The 18,681-nt window shown below is 30.9% G+C and overlaps 2 protein-coding genes across 3 annotated transcripts in view; both read left to right on the plus strand.

Annotated features, from left to right (window-relative positions):
* LOC145307258 (sodium channel protein para-like) overlaps window positions 1-10,818 on the plus strand; it is a 51,482-nt gene extending 40,664 nt beyond the window's left edge. The window contains exons 34-40 of one of the 2 annotated variants that reach the window (XM_080149626.1): window positions 1,816-1,974; window positions 2,723-2,876; window positions 3,146-3,212; window positions 3,643-3,715; window positions 4,123-4,250; window positions 4,849-5,038; window positions 6,326-6,909. In XM_080149626.1, coding sequence (XP_080005752.1) covers window positions 1,816-1,974; window positions 2,723-2,876; window positions 3,146-3,212; window positions 3,643-3,715; window positions 4,123-4,250; window positions 4,849-5,038; window positions 6,326-6,661 — 1,107 coding nt within the window. In that variant the 3' untranslated portion in view covers window positions 6,662-6,909. Of the gene's footprint in view, window positions 1-1,815; window positions 1,975-2,722; window positions 2,877-3,145; window positions 3,213-3,642; window positions 3,716-4,122; window positions 4,251-4,848; window positions 5,039-6,325; window positions 6,910-10,536 lie in introns of those variants that run through there. The other variant, XM_080149627.1, reaches the window with a different exon arrangement.
* Window positions 10,819-16,364, plus strand: LOC145307259 (sodium channel protein para-like). The gene is made up of 7 exons (XM_080149628.1): window positions 10,819-10,975; window positions 12,123-12,189; window positions 12,643-12,715; window positions 13,723-14,040; window positions 14,806-14,929; window positions 15,229-15,324; window positions 16,273-16,364. Exons 1-7 carry the CDS (start codon window positions 10,894-10,896, stop codon window positions 16,347-16,349), a joined length of 837 nt encoding a protein of 278 aa, XP_080005754.1. The 5' UTR covers window positions 10,819-10,893; the 3' UTR covers window positions 16,350-16,364.
* The last annotated feature ends 2,317 nt before the right edge of the window (window positions 16,365-18,681 follow it).

The following is an 18,681-nucleotide window of genomic DNA, read 5'->3' on the forward strand; positions in this document are numbered from 1 at the left end:
AGATCTAGCTCAGATGTTCATTTTCACTTACAGTGCATCCACCATAGCTTTTTAGAGAGTAGATTCTGCTTTGCTTTTCATTAAACAAGATTGTAAAGGGGGTTTGCATCATAGAAAAAACAATTGCAGTATGGCTCCAAAACTGATTAATATCCACTGGATTAGAACTGGTTGTAAGCCATACTGAAATATCATGTATTGTATCATATTATATCCCGTGTAAAAATGTACAATGATAATATGAAAACAAGTTCTGTTTGCCTCTGCCTTTGGCATCTTAGGGCCAACAAAACTAGTTTAAGTGTTATAATTGAACATTTTTATATCTGCTGAAAGTGGTTTATAATACGATTAAATAAATAATTATTCTACAAAAAAAATTTTTAACTCAAACTTTGGAAAGCCTAAAATATAAAAAATTGTCTCTAGATGCAATTTCCCTTGAATCCATGGGTAAAATGACAGTATATGTATTTGTAGTAATTTTGCTTTGTTTAAAATTTATGTCTGCTTGCTGATCTAATAATAGTAAGTTTTAAATGGTTATATCATCAAAGATTTTAGAATGAAAGTTATAAAAATTTATTTTATAAAGGTTCATTAAATTTGAAAATTTACTAATAATTTGACATGTCTTAGGATGTTAAACAAATTGCTGTTGAAAAATCAATTTAGAATGAAAATTATAAAAATCTATTTTTTAAAGGCTTATCAAATTTGAAAATTTACTAATAATTTGACATGTCTTAGGATGTTAAACAAATTGCTGTTAAAAAATTAAAATAGATAGCATTACAATGTTTTGCTAAAAGTTAACTTTTTGTTTATTCATGTAATGAAATGAGTAAATTGGATGTAAAGATTTTTTTTTTTTTTTTGGCAATTAATAATGTAGATTTTTATACCAGTTCAATTTAACATTCTTTTTTTGTAAATAACCCACTTTACAAAAGAGATTAACTAGAAATAAATAAAAAAATTAAAGGTTAGTTAGACAAAGGGAAAAATAACCTCTGAATTTTTATAAACCTGCTGAAAAATTTGTTCTGCTAGAAAAAAATCTTTTGTAAATTTGGGTAACAAATGAATTTTTGAACTAATTAGTTTGCTTTGCTTTTGTGTTGCAATTCATACTGTAATGTAGGCAATAGGTAGGTTGACTTTTATCATTTTATGGGGAGGTAAAATTAGTGGCATTGCTAGACTATAAGTTATCTCCTGTTTAAGGGATAAGATACAACAATATTTTGTCTTGATATATACCACCATTTCTAACTTGACTCTTATCATGATTTAATTAACTCTAACTTGAGTGTAATACATGTCCTACTATAATCCATCCTAATAATGAACCTAAGCATAAGTCAAAATGAAAATTCAAATCACATTTTACTGCTTTTGGATATTTTTTGAAAACCTGTTTACATACCAAATGGTTTTTTTAAGAAGTCAACCTACCTAATAATTAAATATGGAAATATTTATTAACTAAGAATGAATTGTGGAAAATAGCTTGCTTATGGAAAATGCACATTTAATAATTGAAAATAGTATATGAGAAAATGCATAATTTATGATTTTTTTATTAATAATTCATAGTAATAATTAATATTCTATTTTTATTTATTGAAAACTGAAAAATAGTTTTTTTTCACTACCATTAATGTTGTCTTTTCTCATATGTTGTAAAATTCCAAGATTTTCATTTCAAAAGATGGTAATCAATTGTTAATTATACTAATCAAGAAAATGCAAAGAAAAAGTCTGAAAAAAAAAATTTACAGAAAAATCACTACACACACGCAAAAAAATTAGGTTGGTCGTGTGTTGCGTCTGATCAAAGGTGCTAAAGGTATCCGAACTCTTCTGTTCTCGCTGATCATGTCCATGCCTGCCCTGCTCAATATCTGTCTTCTCCTCTTCCTGGTCATGTTCATCTTTGCTGTCTTTGGCATGTCACTCTTCAAGAATGTCAGGAATGGATGTTCAAAACATATCGGTGTTGTTTGAGTCCAAAAGAGTACAAAAGAATTTCATTAGTGCCTTCCACAAATAAAACGGTTAAGCACTTTTTTTTTGCCTATGTCTAAGGGGTCACCTGATATCCAATATAATCTTACAAAAAGTAATAAACAAAAACTATAGTCCAATCATAATTAAGATTTAAAATTTTAACAAGGCACTTTGGGGGGAAAACTCTCTTGTGTCAAAAACTGTCTTTTGGGGGACTTTTTTTGCCTATTTGTAAGGGGCCACTTATAAGTACCCAATATAACCTAACCAAAAGTAATAAACAAAAAACTATAGCCCTCCTTATTTCAATTTTTTCCAATAATGTTCAGGATTTAGGTTCTTAACAATGCACCTTAGGGGGAAAACTTATGTTATAATTAATTATTTGGGGGTCTATTTTTTACTTCAACCGATGGACCAACCAGTACCCAATATAACCTAACCTAAATAAATAACAATAAGACCCCCTTTAATTTTAATTTTGTTCCAAATGAGAGGAAAAGGTTTTAGGTTCTTAATAAGACAATGAGGTAGTTTTTAAAAAGAACTTAGGACAATTTAAATGTCTCAATGGCATGGGACTCTATTTATATTTCGTGATAAACATAGCTCAATACTTTGATATTTCTTCACTAGAAGTTATTTACAATAATTGGGATAATTTTCTGAACCCTGCACATACAATATGTAATGAACATTCTTCACATATAGAATTCGTGGAGGCTTCAATGATGTTCACAATTTCAAGACATTCTTTAAGACCTTTATCCTGTTGTTTCAAATGGCCACCTCAGCTGGCTGGGATGGTACTCTAGATGCAATCTTTGATGATACTGATTGTAAACAGCAGGACAGTGAAATAGGTAAAGGCCTAGATTTTAATCAATATTAGTAATACTGTTTTCCTGTAACAACCATAAAAGGACAAATACAGATTAAGTTTGGCAAAAAGTTTGTATTGGTCAAATTTAAGCCATTTGTTTTATAGATAAATGAATTTTTTTAAATTTAAATATGTTCCTGCACATTTAAAGAACTTGTAACTTTTTTTTCATGATTGAATATAATGATTTGCTATCAAGTATGAAAATATTTTCAAGAAGTAATGAATTAACCCCAAAATTTTTGCAAGGTGAACCTGGAGATTGTGGAAAAGTAGGAGCTGGAATTTTTTATATGATTGCATATCTTGTTCTCAGGTATAATACAATATATATTTTGGCTCCAAAATTGATCAATATCTTCTGGATTATACCTGGTTCTAAGCCTTACTGATAATCATGTATTGTTTTGCATTATATCCAGTTTTCTACGAATATAAAAATGTACAATCATAATAGTAACAATTTTATGTCCGTGGAAAAGTGTTAATAATACAATCCAAAACAATGATTATTTTCAACACTTCTTGACACTAGTATATCTGTTTGTCTTCATGTCTACAAAGACAAATGACTAAGAGATATATCTGTATCAATGGCTCTATTCAGTCTCATAGGTCTGGTGGTAATGCTTTATGGGAAAGTTGTTTTATGTTAAAATTTTTCTTTCTGTGGAGCATTTTTTCTTTAAATAACTTGGTCATCTTTTTTTTAACAAATAATAAAATATAAAATTTCATTTTTTTAGTTTCTTGATTATTGTGAACATGTACATTGCTGTGATTCTTGAGAACTATAGCCAGGCCAATGAGGATGTTCAGGTAATTTATTCAACCAATCAGAGAACTCTAATTGGTCATGTGATCAAAGGTTTAACCAATCACAAAACTAAAATTGATTTTGTGAACTTATTCAACCAATCAGAGAGCTCTAATTGGTAATATGATTATGATTATTCAAGCATAGAATTTAAAAAGATCTTTAGTCATAAGTTTGACCAACCAAAGAAATGTATTCAGTCTTATGATCATAATTTTAACCAATTACTGAGCTCTAATTGGTCATATTGTTAATAAATCTCATTTACTAGTTTGTTGAACCAATGTCATGATTAATTAAAATCAGACAATGCCAAATAGAGCCAAGCATAGAATAAGGTTTAGGATTTTGAAAAAAGAGAAAACTAATATTTAGAAGAAAAAATCTACAAATTGTCATCTTTATTTAGGAGGGTATTACTGATGAGGATTATGATCTGTTCTATGAGATCTGGCAAGAATTTGATCCAGATGGTACCCAGTATATTGACTACAAGAATATATTTGAGTTTCTAGATGTTTTGGAGCCACCACTGCAGTAAGTTTCATATTTAATGCAAATCTTTAAATTCAAATTTGAAAACCAATCTTTCCTTAAAATAGCTATATTAAGATCAATAAGAGCTGTACTTTTTTATTGTTGCCGAATTTCATAGCCTAAATAGTTAGATTATTAGGCATTTTTAGCCTCTGAAAAATAAAGATATAAAAGATATAAATCTTTCCAGGACCTATGAGAAGCTACTTTGCATAGGAGAACCAATTAGGTTCAGTAATTAGCAAAATCCAATAGTAAAAACATACAGACAGATACAGACATCCTGTTACTCTTCCATAAGGATTTTCTTGCCTTCAAATGGGTGAATTATAAATAGAAGCTTAATAGGAAGTAAACGTATAAATTACTGGAAGTTCCATAAATGTTTTATATCTTTTTTGTATGAGAATAAAACTTTTAAACTTTTAAAATATAATAAAAGATACCAATTTATTCAACCTATAACTCTGGTTCATTTATTTCCCTTTCCCAACCTATGGGAATTTTCCATGTTAAATTTGATGAATTATTTCCTTTGGCAAGAAATAAGGTGGTTGGTATTATAACATTCCTCTTCTAAGACAAATTTCTCAATTAGGATTCCTCAACCGAACAAGTTTAAGATAATCCACATGGACATACCGATTGTCCGGTTCTCAGATCCTGACACAGGAGAGGTGAAGGAGGACATGGTCTTCTGTACAGATATTCTGGATGCTCTTACCCAGGACTTCTTTGCCCGCAAAGGGAATCCAATTGAGGATCCTCCACAAGTTGAGGAAGTCAAGGTAGGGCTTTTCAAACAATTCCTTAGGTAGCATTTCATCTGCTGTAGTGTTCTCATGTAGAGGAAAGAAACATAGTTATATTATACAGCATGACCCTCGAAAAAGTATTTTTAAGCATCTGCAGCCCTTATTTCTCAATGAATTATTAAAAAATGCATATGTCCTTGTTCTCTATAGTATTCCACGTAAGTAGATATAAAAATATTTTTTTTACCTCCATTAACACCGGAGATTTTTAGTGCTAAAGTTTTAAAAAAGTGACTGAGGAAAAAGTAACTTTTAACATGAAACGACTTTTTTAGCAAAATTAAGCTAGAAATCCTTTTATTTTTGTTACTAGCAGAAACTTTATACAAAAATGAAATAAAAAATTTAGTTTTTGAGTAAAAAGCATTTTTTTACACATATTTTTTGAGTCTTTTTAGTTTAATGATATTTTGAAAAACTTACTTATTAGGCAAAATTGTTTAAGATTAAAAAACCAAATAAATCTCTATGAATATAGCAGGAAAATTGTTTTTGTTTCACAATCCTAATTTTAATAACAAAAAAGTTATAAAGAAAATAAAAATAAACATAATGATTTTTTAGTCTAAAAAGCTTAATTTACCCCCTATTAAATAATTGAGATGTCAGAAAAGTAGGCGGAGCAACTGTCATAATTAATCCTTTTCTATAAATAAGGGTTAATAAATAACCTAAAATTTGCAAATAATCAATTCATTCAGTAGTATTTTTTGCCATTAAAAATTGATATTTTTTGGTGGAATAAAAAAGAAATATTTAGGTAACTTGTTTTTCTTTGTGTCTCATTATTCAGTTGCCAGAAAAACATAATATAACCATCCAAAAAATAAGAGAAACAAAAAAAAATTCTTTTTCTCAGTCACTTTTTCAAAACTTTAGCTCTAAAAATCTCCGGTGTTAATGGAGGTAAAAAAAATATTTTTATATCTACTTACGTGGAATACTATGGAGAACAAGGACATATGCATTTTTTAATAATTCATTGAGAAATAAGGGCTGCAGATGCTTAAAAATACTTTTTCGAGGGTCATGCTGTATAGTTGATGTGTTGACTATAATGTTCTCCTTTTTAAAGTTTGCAAATCTCAGACATGTCACATTATGTTTCATTGATTTTCCTGTTATAAATTCAGTATATTTTTTAAAATATACTATTCTAAGACATGAAGATATACTTTGATTTTAGCAATTATTTTCATTTCAAGTGAATCAAGCAATATCGACTTTAGATTTATCTTGAAATATTGACGACATTTCTAGGTGACAACATTTTCTGACCGGCCTGGGTATGAGCGCACCTCCTCATCTCTGTGGAAACAGCGGGAGGAGTACTGTGCCAGCCTCATACAGAAAGCATGGAAAGTGCACAAGGTGAGAGCCACAGGTGCCACCATGTCCAAGGCGGATGACCTGGTCACCTCAGAAGATGATGAGGTCACAACTGCTTCAGAGGCTGTCAGTGGAGCTGCTTCTTCTCTTGCTGCATCATCTGCCAAGGCTAAAGAAGGGGAATCTTCTACTGCAACCACTGAAGCTAAGGTTGACAAAGAAAGTGATGAAAATCTAATAGAAGTAAAAGCTGCAAAAGAGGATTAAGAGTCCTGAAAACTATAGGATGGATTAGAGAATTATAAGTGTGATAGTGTAGTCATACTACAGTACACAAAACTAATAATATTATTGAATAAATCAGGAATTATGAAAGATATGTCTAGTGCTTATCAAATCAATATATATATATACACTAAACTTTATGAATTGCTAAGATCAGCTGTATTGGAAAGCTGCTAGATATTTATATTCAGAGAGGTGAATTATTAATATAATCAGTCGAATATAAGAAATTACATCAAGAAAGTTTTAGATTGAAGGCAAGTAAATTTTTGGCTAGTTTTTTAGAGCAGTTACACTATAACTACAATAATTAGTATGTTTGTCTAAGTACATTTAAGTCCAAAAACATAATTGAATTGAAGGAACATTATTAATTAAATCAAAAGAATAATTCTGCAGTCATTTTGTAAAAACAAGTGACATTAATTAATTGATAAAATCTAATTTTCCACTTTCCAAAGAAACAATAAAAATACTCAATTTGTTTTTAAATTTTTAGATGATACACTTCAGCATTCAAAGGAATAAAAGAGATTAAAATGAAAATAAATGAGTAGAAATAACAATAAATGATTTTACAGTGAATAAAAGGTATAACATTCATCACCAAGAATAAAGTCAGAAACAAAAAAGGAAACTTTTAAAATTAAAGAATTGAAAACTAAGTGTAAAAACTGCAAGAGCATTTGCTTTTGAAAATTATCTATTGCTGCTTTATTATACAATTTTAAAACATTGCCTTATTTTAAACTTTGCAATTATGTAATTATTTTATAGTTTCAATTTTCTTTTGAAAAGTTTAAAGATTTAATTTCCAAAAGGTACTTCTAAATTTCAACATGCAAAGTTTCATACTAAGAATTTGCAAATTTTTTTATTTGTTTTATTTTAGCTCAATTGAATGAAATTTTAGGTTTTTGAATTAATATAGATATTAATGTCAAAACTGTTTAAACAATTAATATTTAATTAATCCCATGAGCTAATAATATTATAAAACCAGTAAACCAGTTGGATTTAGGGGGGGGGAAGGGATGATATGGCCCTCCTCCACACCCAAAACATTTTATAATTATGTGCCTTTTTATAGTATAGCTACTTTACAATAACATAGGTTTGTTTGTCCCCAAGATTCTTTTGCTGTTTTTATTTTATGAACTAAACATGATATAATTAAATGCTCATGCTTCTTATGAACATATCTGTCTTTGTTTGGAAAATATTTTAATGAAATTGGAAGATTTTTTTGAAAATTTGAAACATCCAAAAAAAAGTTAAGCAAATAAAAATTTTGTAATCTGCATTAGGGGCATCCAAAGTCATTCTCATTTTTCAATCTTCTATTTATAATTCAAAAAGCTTTGCTGACCTAAGGCCCACATAGTTTGGGCATCACACAGATTCAGAAAACAATAAAAAAATGGGATATCATGTGCTCCTTTTACAGAAAAAAAATTAATGTATAGTTTAAAAAAAAAAAATTGCCTTTATTAAATAATAGTTAGTAATGAAATAACAATATCATACTGCTTATTTAATCAGCGCTATAACAATCATTAGATATTAATAATTATTATCATAAGAAATGTTAAGGATTTTATAAGTGTACATAAATGCATAGTGGACATTCAATTAGTTTTGGTTGCTACAAAGCTAATCTATGTACCAACTTACTGTGTTGGAGAGTCAGACTAATATAATATTCCTCTTAATTTTACACAATAATACCCATATTTACCCAGGAATCCTTAGAGATAAGACAATGGCAGATAAATTGATGTACATCCCCAATGATGATATGCAAAATTACCACTTCTGTAGATTACAATTAGTGTTTGACATGTTTGTATACTGAACCAATTAAAATTCATTAAAAGTCCCAAAAGTTTTTGAGTCAATGTATAAGAACAAGTTATTATAAAACTTTGGGAACTAGTGTAATGAACAGCCCAATGTCCCATACCTCCCTGATATTTTCCATAATTTTGTCTCCCCTTTTCTTGATTACCCTTCACTTTTGCCCTTCTCTTTTTCTTTTAACTGTAGTCTCATTGGAGGTAGCTACCCTTAATTTATCACTCCTTTTAATTTTGTTCAAATATCTAGCCATTAGCAAGGTCAAGGTAAATCCTGAGCCAAGTCAAAACAAAATTTAGTTTTGCTTTAAGCTCTGCTACTATTGAATTCAATCTTATTTGTTTACAATTATGTATATTTATGTGAGAAAAGTATTTTTTAAAAAAAGTTTTGAAGATTTTAGATCTTTTTTCTTTCTCTGATATTTTAATATGATATTTAGGGAACATAGCATCTAAAGAAATTATATTATTTTTGCCACATCTTAGGTATCAAGTCAAAGCTAGAGTATATTTTATTGGGAAATTTTCATCCTTATATGACTTATTTCAATACATTAGGTACTTATGATTGAAAGTAAGGTTGATTATCAGATTAAAAAACTATTTTTTCAACTTTCAATTCTGAGAAAAAAACATGTTGATAATATGGCACCTTTAAATGTAATGCATTCAATGTTAGATTATAAAGAACTTGCTTCAAGATTCCAAGGTTTGGATTTGCTTCAAACATTTAGTAAGAAATGGATTCTTTAGAGGCTATCTTCTCTAAATATTTTGCCACATTTGTTTAATCAAAAACAAATATTTAGTTCTTGCTGACAACAATCGATATTATGAATAGATATATTGTAATAATGCTTGAATATAATTTTTTTTACATGAAAATATTAACATGATGCACATTTTATTGCTAAATTGTAATACGCTAAAAAATCTCCAAAAATTGATTAAAAAATAGGTGAAATATATTTCTGCTTTTGCCTTCTGTACTTAGGCCCCTTTTTTAGTGATTTATTGTAGTGATAATATTTTTGTTAGGTAAAATTTGTTTCATAAGATAAGGGTATGGAAATTTTGTTGAACTCTTCTTTACCCAAAATAAATGCTAAAGGAATAAGAAACAGTAACATAGCTTCTGTGCAATTGAATAATAAAATATGGAGATTTTTTTAAACTTTAGGAACTTTTGAAATATGTTAAAATTGTCAAAAATAAAATGCAACATGGAACAGTAAAAAAATGGTAGTCTTGTGCATCTATTTTATTATTTTGAAAGAAATAGATTATTTCACCTAAAAAAACAAAGAAATAATAAAAAGCTTTGGATTATTGAAATTATAATTTAAGCCCAAAGGACACATTTAACATATTTCAAAAGATTTTAAAAATTAGAACTTGATAATTTTAAATTTATTTGTTTTTATTCTGTCATTCTTATCATAAAAACTTTATAGAGAAATAAAGAATATTCAGTAAAACTTAACTCTCATCAGATTCATGAATTGAAAAGAATCAAATAAAATTAATAATGTATTAATTGGTATAAAAGTAAAATACCTAAAGTATGTATTACTATAAAGGGATATATTGTATATATACCTATATTGAAGATAGATATACTTACTTCTGAATTTTAAAATGGTAGAAGTTTTATTCAAGTAATAGTAACAAAAATTCTCCTAACAATTTCTTGTAAAAGTAAATATTTCAAATTTAGTACCAACAACTATCATTTATTATCTAAGATACATTTTTAATTTTGGAGCAATTTGGAGTTTGAGTTTTATCTAAAAGTTCATATTACTGATTATTATACTTTAAATGTTTAAAAACTAGGTTTTATCAAAATGTTTTCAAAATAATAATATATTGATCTTTAGCACAGAAAGTAGGTAGAATATGATTGGGGTTAGTAACAGCCCAGCACTGAATAAAGAAACTCATACACAAAAAAAAGAAATGAAAACAGTACAATCATCCGTACACACCTCAACCTAGGTTGGTCGTGTTCTTCGTCTTATCAAAGGCGCCAAAGGTATTCGTACGCTGCTGTTCTCGCTGATCATGTCCATGCCTGCCCTGCTCAACATTGGTCTCCTCCTCTTTCTGGTCATGTTCATCTTTGCTGTCTTTGGCATGTCACTCTTCAAGAATGTCAGGAAAGATTGGTGTTATAAGAAAAATATAATTTTTCTTGACAAAAATTTAACTCTAGGATTATTTTAAAACTAAAATTGGCATCACCTTAAATTATTGAATTTCATTTTGAATACATATGTCTGTAGAATACGTGCTGGCTTCAATGATGTTCACAATTTCAAGACATTTTTTAAGACCTTCATTCAGTTGTTCCAAATGGCCACCTCAGCTGGATGGGCTGAGGCTTTGGATGCAATCTTTGATGATACTGACTGCAAACAGCAGGACAATGAAATAGGTAATCACAGTCCATTTGAAATGTATATTGTATCTCTAAATGTTTATTGTATATTTGTATATTACAGTTTCTAAATGTTTATGGTATTCATCCAATATGGGAAGAAAATGGATAACTTAATTCAAAGACTTTTAATAATTTTAAGGAGCAACTTCTGAGAATTTTTTTTTATTGTTCAATATTTGCAAAGTAAAATAAAAGTTTAATGTACCTCAAAGCTAATTTAATCAAAAAGAGATATGTATAAAATTGGATTCAGTTCTTCCATGGATTTGTTTGTCAAAACTCCATTTCAAATTTACTGTGCATGATTAGATAAATGTTTGCATGTTTTAGATCTTTAAAAAAGTCTTGAAATATTATTGGTTCTATTCTACATTTGAAAAATCCAAAACCATCATTTTGAATATTAAAATTAAACACACCAATATCTATAGAATACGCGGAGGCTTCAATGATGTTCACAATTTCAAGACATTTTTTAAGACATTCATTCTGTTGTTTCAAATGGCCACCTCAGCTGGCTGGGATGGTACTCTAGATGCAATCTTTGATGATACTGATTGTAAACAGCAGGACAGTGAAATAGGTAGGTTTACCTTAGCATTTACAGGTACAGGTAACCCTTCATTGGAGAGATCAAATCTATATAATACGCATGCATGAATATATGAATGTCAACAAAAATTCTGAGAGAAAAAATTTATTTTGAGCCATATTATTTGACAGATCAGGTAAATAAAAAGCAATTGTAAAATTATCTCCAAATAATAAATTTAATAATACAAGTTCATAAAGAATTTTATTTTTTTTGCTACTTGTAAAATATCTTCTTTCAAAACTAATGAATCAACCCTTACAATAAAACGAATTTTTGATTCCTAACCTGTATATTACTAAAAAAATACTTCCTATATAAGTAAACTTTCCACCATTTGAGACTTGTCTCATACTCATAATCACTTGGCTCAATATTGTCTAGGAGAATTTGGGGATTTTTCTTAGTCAGAACTTGCAATTGATGTTGTACATTACTAGAAAAAATACTTTCTAATTAAGTTTTTCAAATGATACACATTTTGTTTCTAGAACTGACTGTCACCAGGTTGTGACTTGTGGCATACTCATCTGACTCCATATTGTTTAGGAGAACCTGGGGATTGTGGTAAAATGGGGGCTGGTATATTCTTCATGATTTCATATCTCACACTTAGGTAGGAATTTATCCTATTATATAAAGTAGTAAGGTTAATTTTGTCTTATGCTCAAGATCTCAGAAATTGCTGGAACCAAAGAGGGGTACTTTTCAGGGAAGGTTTAGAATTGTCTAGGGGTGGTTTTAGGCTATATTCCTGAACTCCCCCGCACTCCTCTAGAGTATACAGGCAAAACAACTAGTATTTGATTAGATTATTGAATTTATCTATTATTCCTCATTGGGTAGATACAGGAGGGGAAGGGGGAGTTTATATCTCTTGCAACAACAATAATTTGGCTGTTATATTTTAGATTAATATTTTATTATGTCATAATTTAACAATGGAAGAAATAGGGTGAAACTCATTGATGAAGTTAAAGCTTGAGATTTGCCATCTAATATTTTAGCATTAAATTGATCATATTTACTAATTTAGTCATTTTTTTTATCAATTTATATTTTTTTTTAGTTTCTTGATTATTGTGAACATGTACATTGCTGTGATTCTTGAGAACTATAGCCAGGCCAATGAGGATGTTCAGGTAATTAATTCAACCAATCAGAGAACTCCAATAGATCATGAGATTAAAATTCAACCAATTAGAGAACTCTAATAGATCATGAGATTATAATTCAACTAATCAGAGAACTCTAACTAATTATAAGATTATAAGAGAACTCAAATTGGTCATATGATTCTTATCTGACCAATTGAGAACTCTTACTGTTTTGTTATGTGATTATAGACTTTACCACTCATAAAACTCTAATTGATTATATGATTATGATTTAACCAATCAGACAACTCTTATTAATCATTTGACTATGATTTAACCAATCAGAACTCTAATTGGTGATATTATCCGTATCTGACCAATTTGAGAACTCATACTGGTTTGTTATGTGATTATAGATTTTACCAATCATAAAACTCTAATTTGTCATATGATTATGATTTAACCAATTAGAGAACTCTAATTGATTATATGATTATGATATAACCAATCAGAACTCTAATTGGTGATATTATCCGTATCTGACCAATTTGAGAACTCCTACTGATTTGTTATGTGATATAGACTTTACCAATCATAAAACTCTAATTGATTATATGATTATGATTTGACCAATCAGACAACTCTTATTAATCATTTGACTATGATTTAACCAATCAGAACTCTAATTGCTGATATGATCCATATCTGACCAATTTGAGAACTTTTACTGATTTGTTATGTGATTATAGATATTACCAATCATAAAACTCTAATTGATTATATGATTATGATTTAACCAATCAGAAAACTCTTATTGATCATATGGTTCTAGATTTGACCAATCAGAGAATTCTAATTGGTCATATGATTTTAATTTAACCAATCATAGAGTTCTTATTGGTCATTTGATTATAATTAAACCAACAGAGAGCTTCAATTGGTAATCTAGAATCTAGTGTTTTAATTTGTCTAAGTTTAGCTTTACATCATATTTCAAAGAAGTTTTGATCACTTCATCAATTATTATCAAGAAAAATTTAATCTCTTTCCAGGAGGGTATTACTGATGAGGATTATGATCTGTTCTATGAGATCTGGCAAGAGTTTGATCCAGATGGTACCCAGTATATTGACTACAAGAATATCTCAGAGTTTCTGGACGTGTTGGAGCCGCCTCTACAAATTGCCCAGCCGAACAAGTTCAAGATAATCCACATGGACATACCGATTGTCCGGTTCTCAGATCCTGACACAGGAGAGGTGAAGGAGGACATGGTCTTCTGTACAGATATTCTCGATGCTCTTACTCAGGACTTCTTTGCCCGCAAGGGCAATCCAATTGATGAGCCGCCTCATGTTGAGGAAGTTAAGGTGGGTTACAATTTGAATAATGGGTTAACCATGATTTAACTCACTGGCCCATGAAACTGTAGAAGAAACTCAGGGAGGGAGGGGGGGGGGGGACACAGGTCTGTAAATTAAAGTGATGCTGATTTATGACCTGGTAATCTTATTTAATATTTGGGTACTTATGTTGAATTTTAATTTATTGGTTTTAAACTAGTGGTTTCCTACCAATAACCTGAATTGTCATCATTGATTGTCTTGTTGCTTAAGATCTCTGACTAAACCATATTCTGCACATAGAATATATAAATATTGTAACAGGAGAATGTATTTGTCAGATATTTTCCAATATGTTTTAAAAATAGTCAGTGGAGGGGATGGAGTTTACTCATATGGAGGAGAAGGATGGGGTATTGGTATATTAACCAGCTAGGAGAAACATCTATTCCAGGGTATTCCAGAATTTCTTAAAATATTCACATATTCTCTATCCATTTATTTACAAGACATACAAATTTGGACACCACTAATTAAAATTGATTAAAATGTAGCTGTGTTTAGTGCCCTAGGGATAGATGTCACTGCTTTTGGCCTCCCTATTCTATTTACATCATAGTAGAGGGAAAGAGAAAGCGATGGGGGAAAGAAACCCCATAGTAAAGAGATGTGGTATAGGGTATTTTCTAAGATAAGAAGGCAAAAAACAGTAACATTTATCCCCATTCTGCTAGTGCATTAAAGACAGCTGCTTAGTTAAAGTACCCAAAGTTAAAATGTTAAAACATTTAGGTGACCACGTTTGCTGACCGGCCTGGGTATGAGCGCACCTCCTCATCTCTGTGGAAACAGCGGGAGGAGTACTGTGCCAGCCTCATACAAAAAGCATGGAAGGTGCACAAAGTCAGAGCCACAGGTGGAGTAACAAAATTATATTAGTGGCAATGACCCTTTAGGGATTTGTTGTATTTTCACAGTAGCTTTACCCTTATTCTTAGCCCCTGCTGGGGGCTCTAACTCTGCAGTGTCAGATAAATAACCATGCTGGGCAATTACCTAACCCATATTAACCTAACCTAACCATAAAAGCTAATGTTAAAATATGACCAAAAGACACTTAAGAGGCGTTATCACGAAAAGACTATTAAATTATTAATTCATAATATTATTTCAACACAAGAAGACGACTTTTTAAGTTCTATTCTTTTACCCCAGGTGCAACCATGTCTAAAGCTGATGATGCTGCCATGACTTCAGAGGATGATGACCCCACCCTGCCACTGTCAAGCTCAGAGGGGCATCCAAATTTAGGTAAGATTTAAAAATATGTCTTTCTGTCTGTCTGTTTAAATGTTTGTCTGTATGTCTGTTTGTCTATCTGTATGTCTGTCTGTCTATCTGTATGTCTGTCTGTCTATCTGTATGTCTGTCTGTCTATCTGTATGTCTGTCTGTCTATCTGTATGTCTGTCTGTCTATCTGTATGTCTGTCTGTCTATTTTTATGTCTGTCTGTCTATCTGTATGTCTGTCTGTCTATCTGTATGTCTGTCTGTCTATCTGTATGTCTGTCTGTCCATCTGTATGTCAGTCTATATGTATGTCTGTCTGTCTGTCTATCGGTCTGTTTGTCTGCCTGTCTGTATGTATATATGTCTTTATGAATGTCTTTCTATCTGTCAGAGGATGATGACTCCACCTCTGAATGTCTCTCTGTCTGTATGTATCTGCTTTATACATTTTTATCCGTCTTTCTGTCGGTAATGCTTAAAACAAAAAACTTCACTCTACTCTATTATTAACTAGCGGCTACGCCCCTAGAGGCCTCCAGGGGGACTTGAGGCGAGAGTCAAATTTAATAATTAAATTTCTTATTTTAGATTTTTAAAAAAAAATTTAATTTTAGTTAAAAAAATTCAAAAGAAATTTTTTTTTTTTGGGGGGGGGGGATTTTTCATTTTTTTGGAGGTGTTGGGGGTGTCCCACCCCCCAAAAATAGTTATAAACTTTCCCGGGACCCATGAGAAGCTATCCTGTTAAGGAGAACCCGATCGGTTCAGCGGTTAGCGAGATCCTTCGGTACAAACATACAAACACACACACAAACACTCAGACAAACAAACAAACATCCTGTTACTTTATTATAAGGATGTGATTTTCTCAACTGCTGTTTTAGTTGCAATTTGTTGTCCATCTGTTTGTCGGTCATGCAAAAAAAGCCAAAAAAAAATATTTCAGTCTTTTTAATTATTCCTATTTAGGTGGTAAGTCAAGCAGTCAAAGCGGAAATCAAGGAAATTTGATAGAAGTTAAATCATCAGAAGGAATGGATATATAGATATATTTTAGATACTAGCAGCTACGCCCCTAGAGGCCTCTAGTGGCACTTTAAATGTTTTTGTTTGTTAAAGTCTCTACGATATTTCTTTATGTTACGGTACCTCTTTATGTTATGTTGAAGTCTCCCATATATTAAAAAAAAAATTTTTGTCATTTCTCTTGAGTGGGTGGTGGTTACCCTCCCCCAAAATAGTTATAAACCTTCCCCGGACCCATGAGCATCTACCCTGAACTCGATCGGTTCAGCGGTTAGCGAGATACTTCGATACAGACACACAGACAAACATCCTGTTACTTTAGTATAAGGATTTTTAAGATGTTCAAGAAATAAGATAGACAAACGAACATAAACAATTATAAATTATTTTTACGTTTTTTACGACCTGATTATACTAATGTGTCTATTTATCATAGGAATCACTATTTCTGTCGAAGTTAAGGCATATTAACGACATAATAAGTATTTATATGGTTGTCTGTTTATAGCTAAAGGTATCGCTAACTGCTGGGTTGTTTTGGAGAGGATACCTGACAGACAGACAGACAGACAGTTAGACAGACAGACCTACATCCAAATAGACAGACAGACAAAGAGACTGATAGACAGACAGACAGACAGACAAACAGACAGACAGACATTCATACAGATTGACATACAGACAAACAAACAGACATACAGATTGGTATACATACAGACAGACAGACTGATAGACAGACATACAGATATACAGACAAAAGATAGACGGGTGAAAAGGCAGACAGATAGATAGACAGACAAACAAACAGAGAGACAGATAGGTATATAGACAGACAGACAGACTGTTAGACAGACAGACAGATAGACAGACAGACAGATAGACAGATAGACAAACAGATAGACAGACAGACAGACAGATAGACAGACAGAGCTAGATCCAAATAGACAGACAGACAAAGAGACTGATAGACAGACAAACAGACAGACAGACAAACAGACAGACATTCATACAGATTGACATACAGACAAACAAACAGACATACAGATTGGTATACATACAGACAGACAGACTGATAGACATTCATACAGACAGACATACAGACATACAGACATTCATAGAGATTTAGAGACAGACAAACAGACTGATAGACAGAGAGATAGACATATAGACAATCAAACAGACAGACAAACAGGCATACAGAAAGACAGATAAACATTCATACAGACAGACAGACATACAGGCAGACATTTATACAGATTGAGAGACAGACAAACAAACAGAGAGACAGATAGGTATACAGACAGACAGACAGACTGATAGACAGATAGACAGATAGACAAACAGATAGACAGACAGACAGACAGATAGACAGACAGAGCTAGATCCAAATAGACAGACAGACAAAGAGACTGATAGACAGACAAACAGACAGACATTCATACAGATTGACATACAGACAAACAAACAGACATACAGATTGGTATACATACAGACAGACAGACTGATAGACATTCATACAGACAGACATACAGACAGACAGACATTCATAGAGATTGAGAGACAGACAAACAGACTGATAGACAGAGAGATAGACATATAGACAATCAAACAGACAGACAAACAGGCATACAGAAAGACAGATAAACATTCATACAGACAGACAGACATACAGGCAGACATTTATACAGATTGAGAGACAGACAAACAAACAGACAGACATTCATACAGGCAGATAGACGGGTAGAAAGGCAGACAGATAAATTAGTCAAAGCAATGTCAGTGTCTCTAGGGGCGTAGCTAAACAGGGATCTAAAGGGATAAGACAATGGCCAATAAATTTATGCACATCCCATTTAATGATACACAAAATTCCCTCTTCTGTAAATTACAATTATTGGTTGAAACGTTGGGACAATTAATATTATAAATCAACCAATCAAAATGCATTTACAGTCCCCAAAGTTGTTAAGCCAACGAATAAGAAAACTTTGAGTAAAAACATTGTCCATTGTCCCCTCTCTCACTGTCATATTTAAATCTATATATCCACAATTCAGAAGGAAAAGTTGACCCTGCAAGCTAAAAACAAAAACAAACAAAAAACTGAAAATTTGTGATAATTTTTTACTAAAAATTACATATATCAATTATTTGTTTTTAAAAAAAAACTACTTGTGAAGCAAAAAATGAGTCAAAGCTCTTTTAATTAATCAATAAATCAATGACAAAAAAAACTGAAATTTTCCAACAAAAAATCTACCAAAATCTCTTTTCAAAAAAAGAAGAAACAAACTTTCAAAGGCAAATTATGTTTGGATGTAACATTTGATGTTTTAGAAGAAAATGATAAGG

This window comes from Acartia tonsa, chromosome 15 (assembly GCF_053477335.1).
Source record: "Acartia tonsa isolate MP-2025a chromosome 15, ASM5347733v1, whole genome shotgun sequence".
Classification (NCBI taxonomy): domain Eukaryota; kingdom Metazoa; phylum Arthropoda; class Copepoda; order Calanoida; family Acartiidae; genus Acartia; species Acartia tonsa.

Coding starts and splice junctions, on each gene's coding strand:
- LOC145307259 (XM_080149628.1), top strand. CDS start 10,894: ATGGCCACCTCAGCTGGATGGGCTGAGGCTTTGGATGCAATCTTTGAT. Junction 14,041..14,805: donor CTCATGTTGAGGAAGTTAAG/GTGGGTTACAAT, acceptor TAAAACATTTAG/GTGACCACGTTTGCTGACCG. Junction 15,325..16,272: donor AGAGGGGCATCCAAATTTAG/GTAAGATTTAAA, acceptor ATTCCTATTTAG/GTGGTAAGTCAAGCAGTCAA.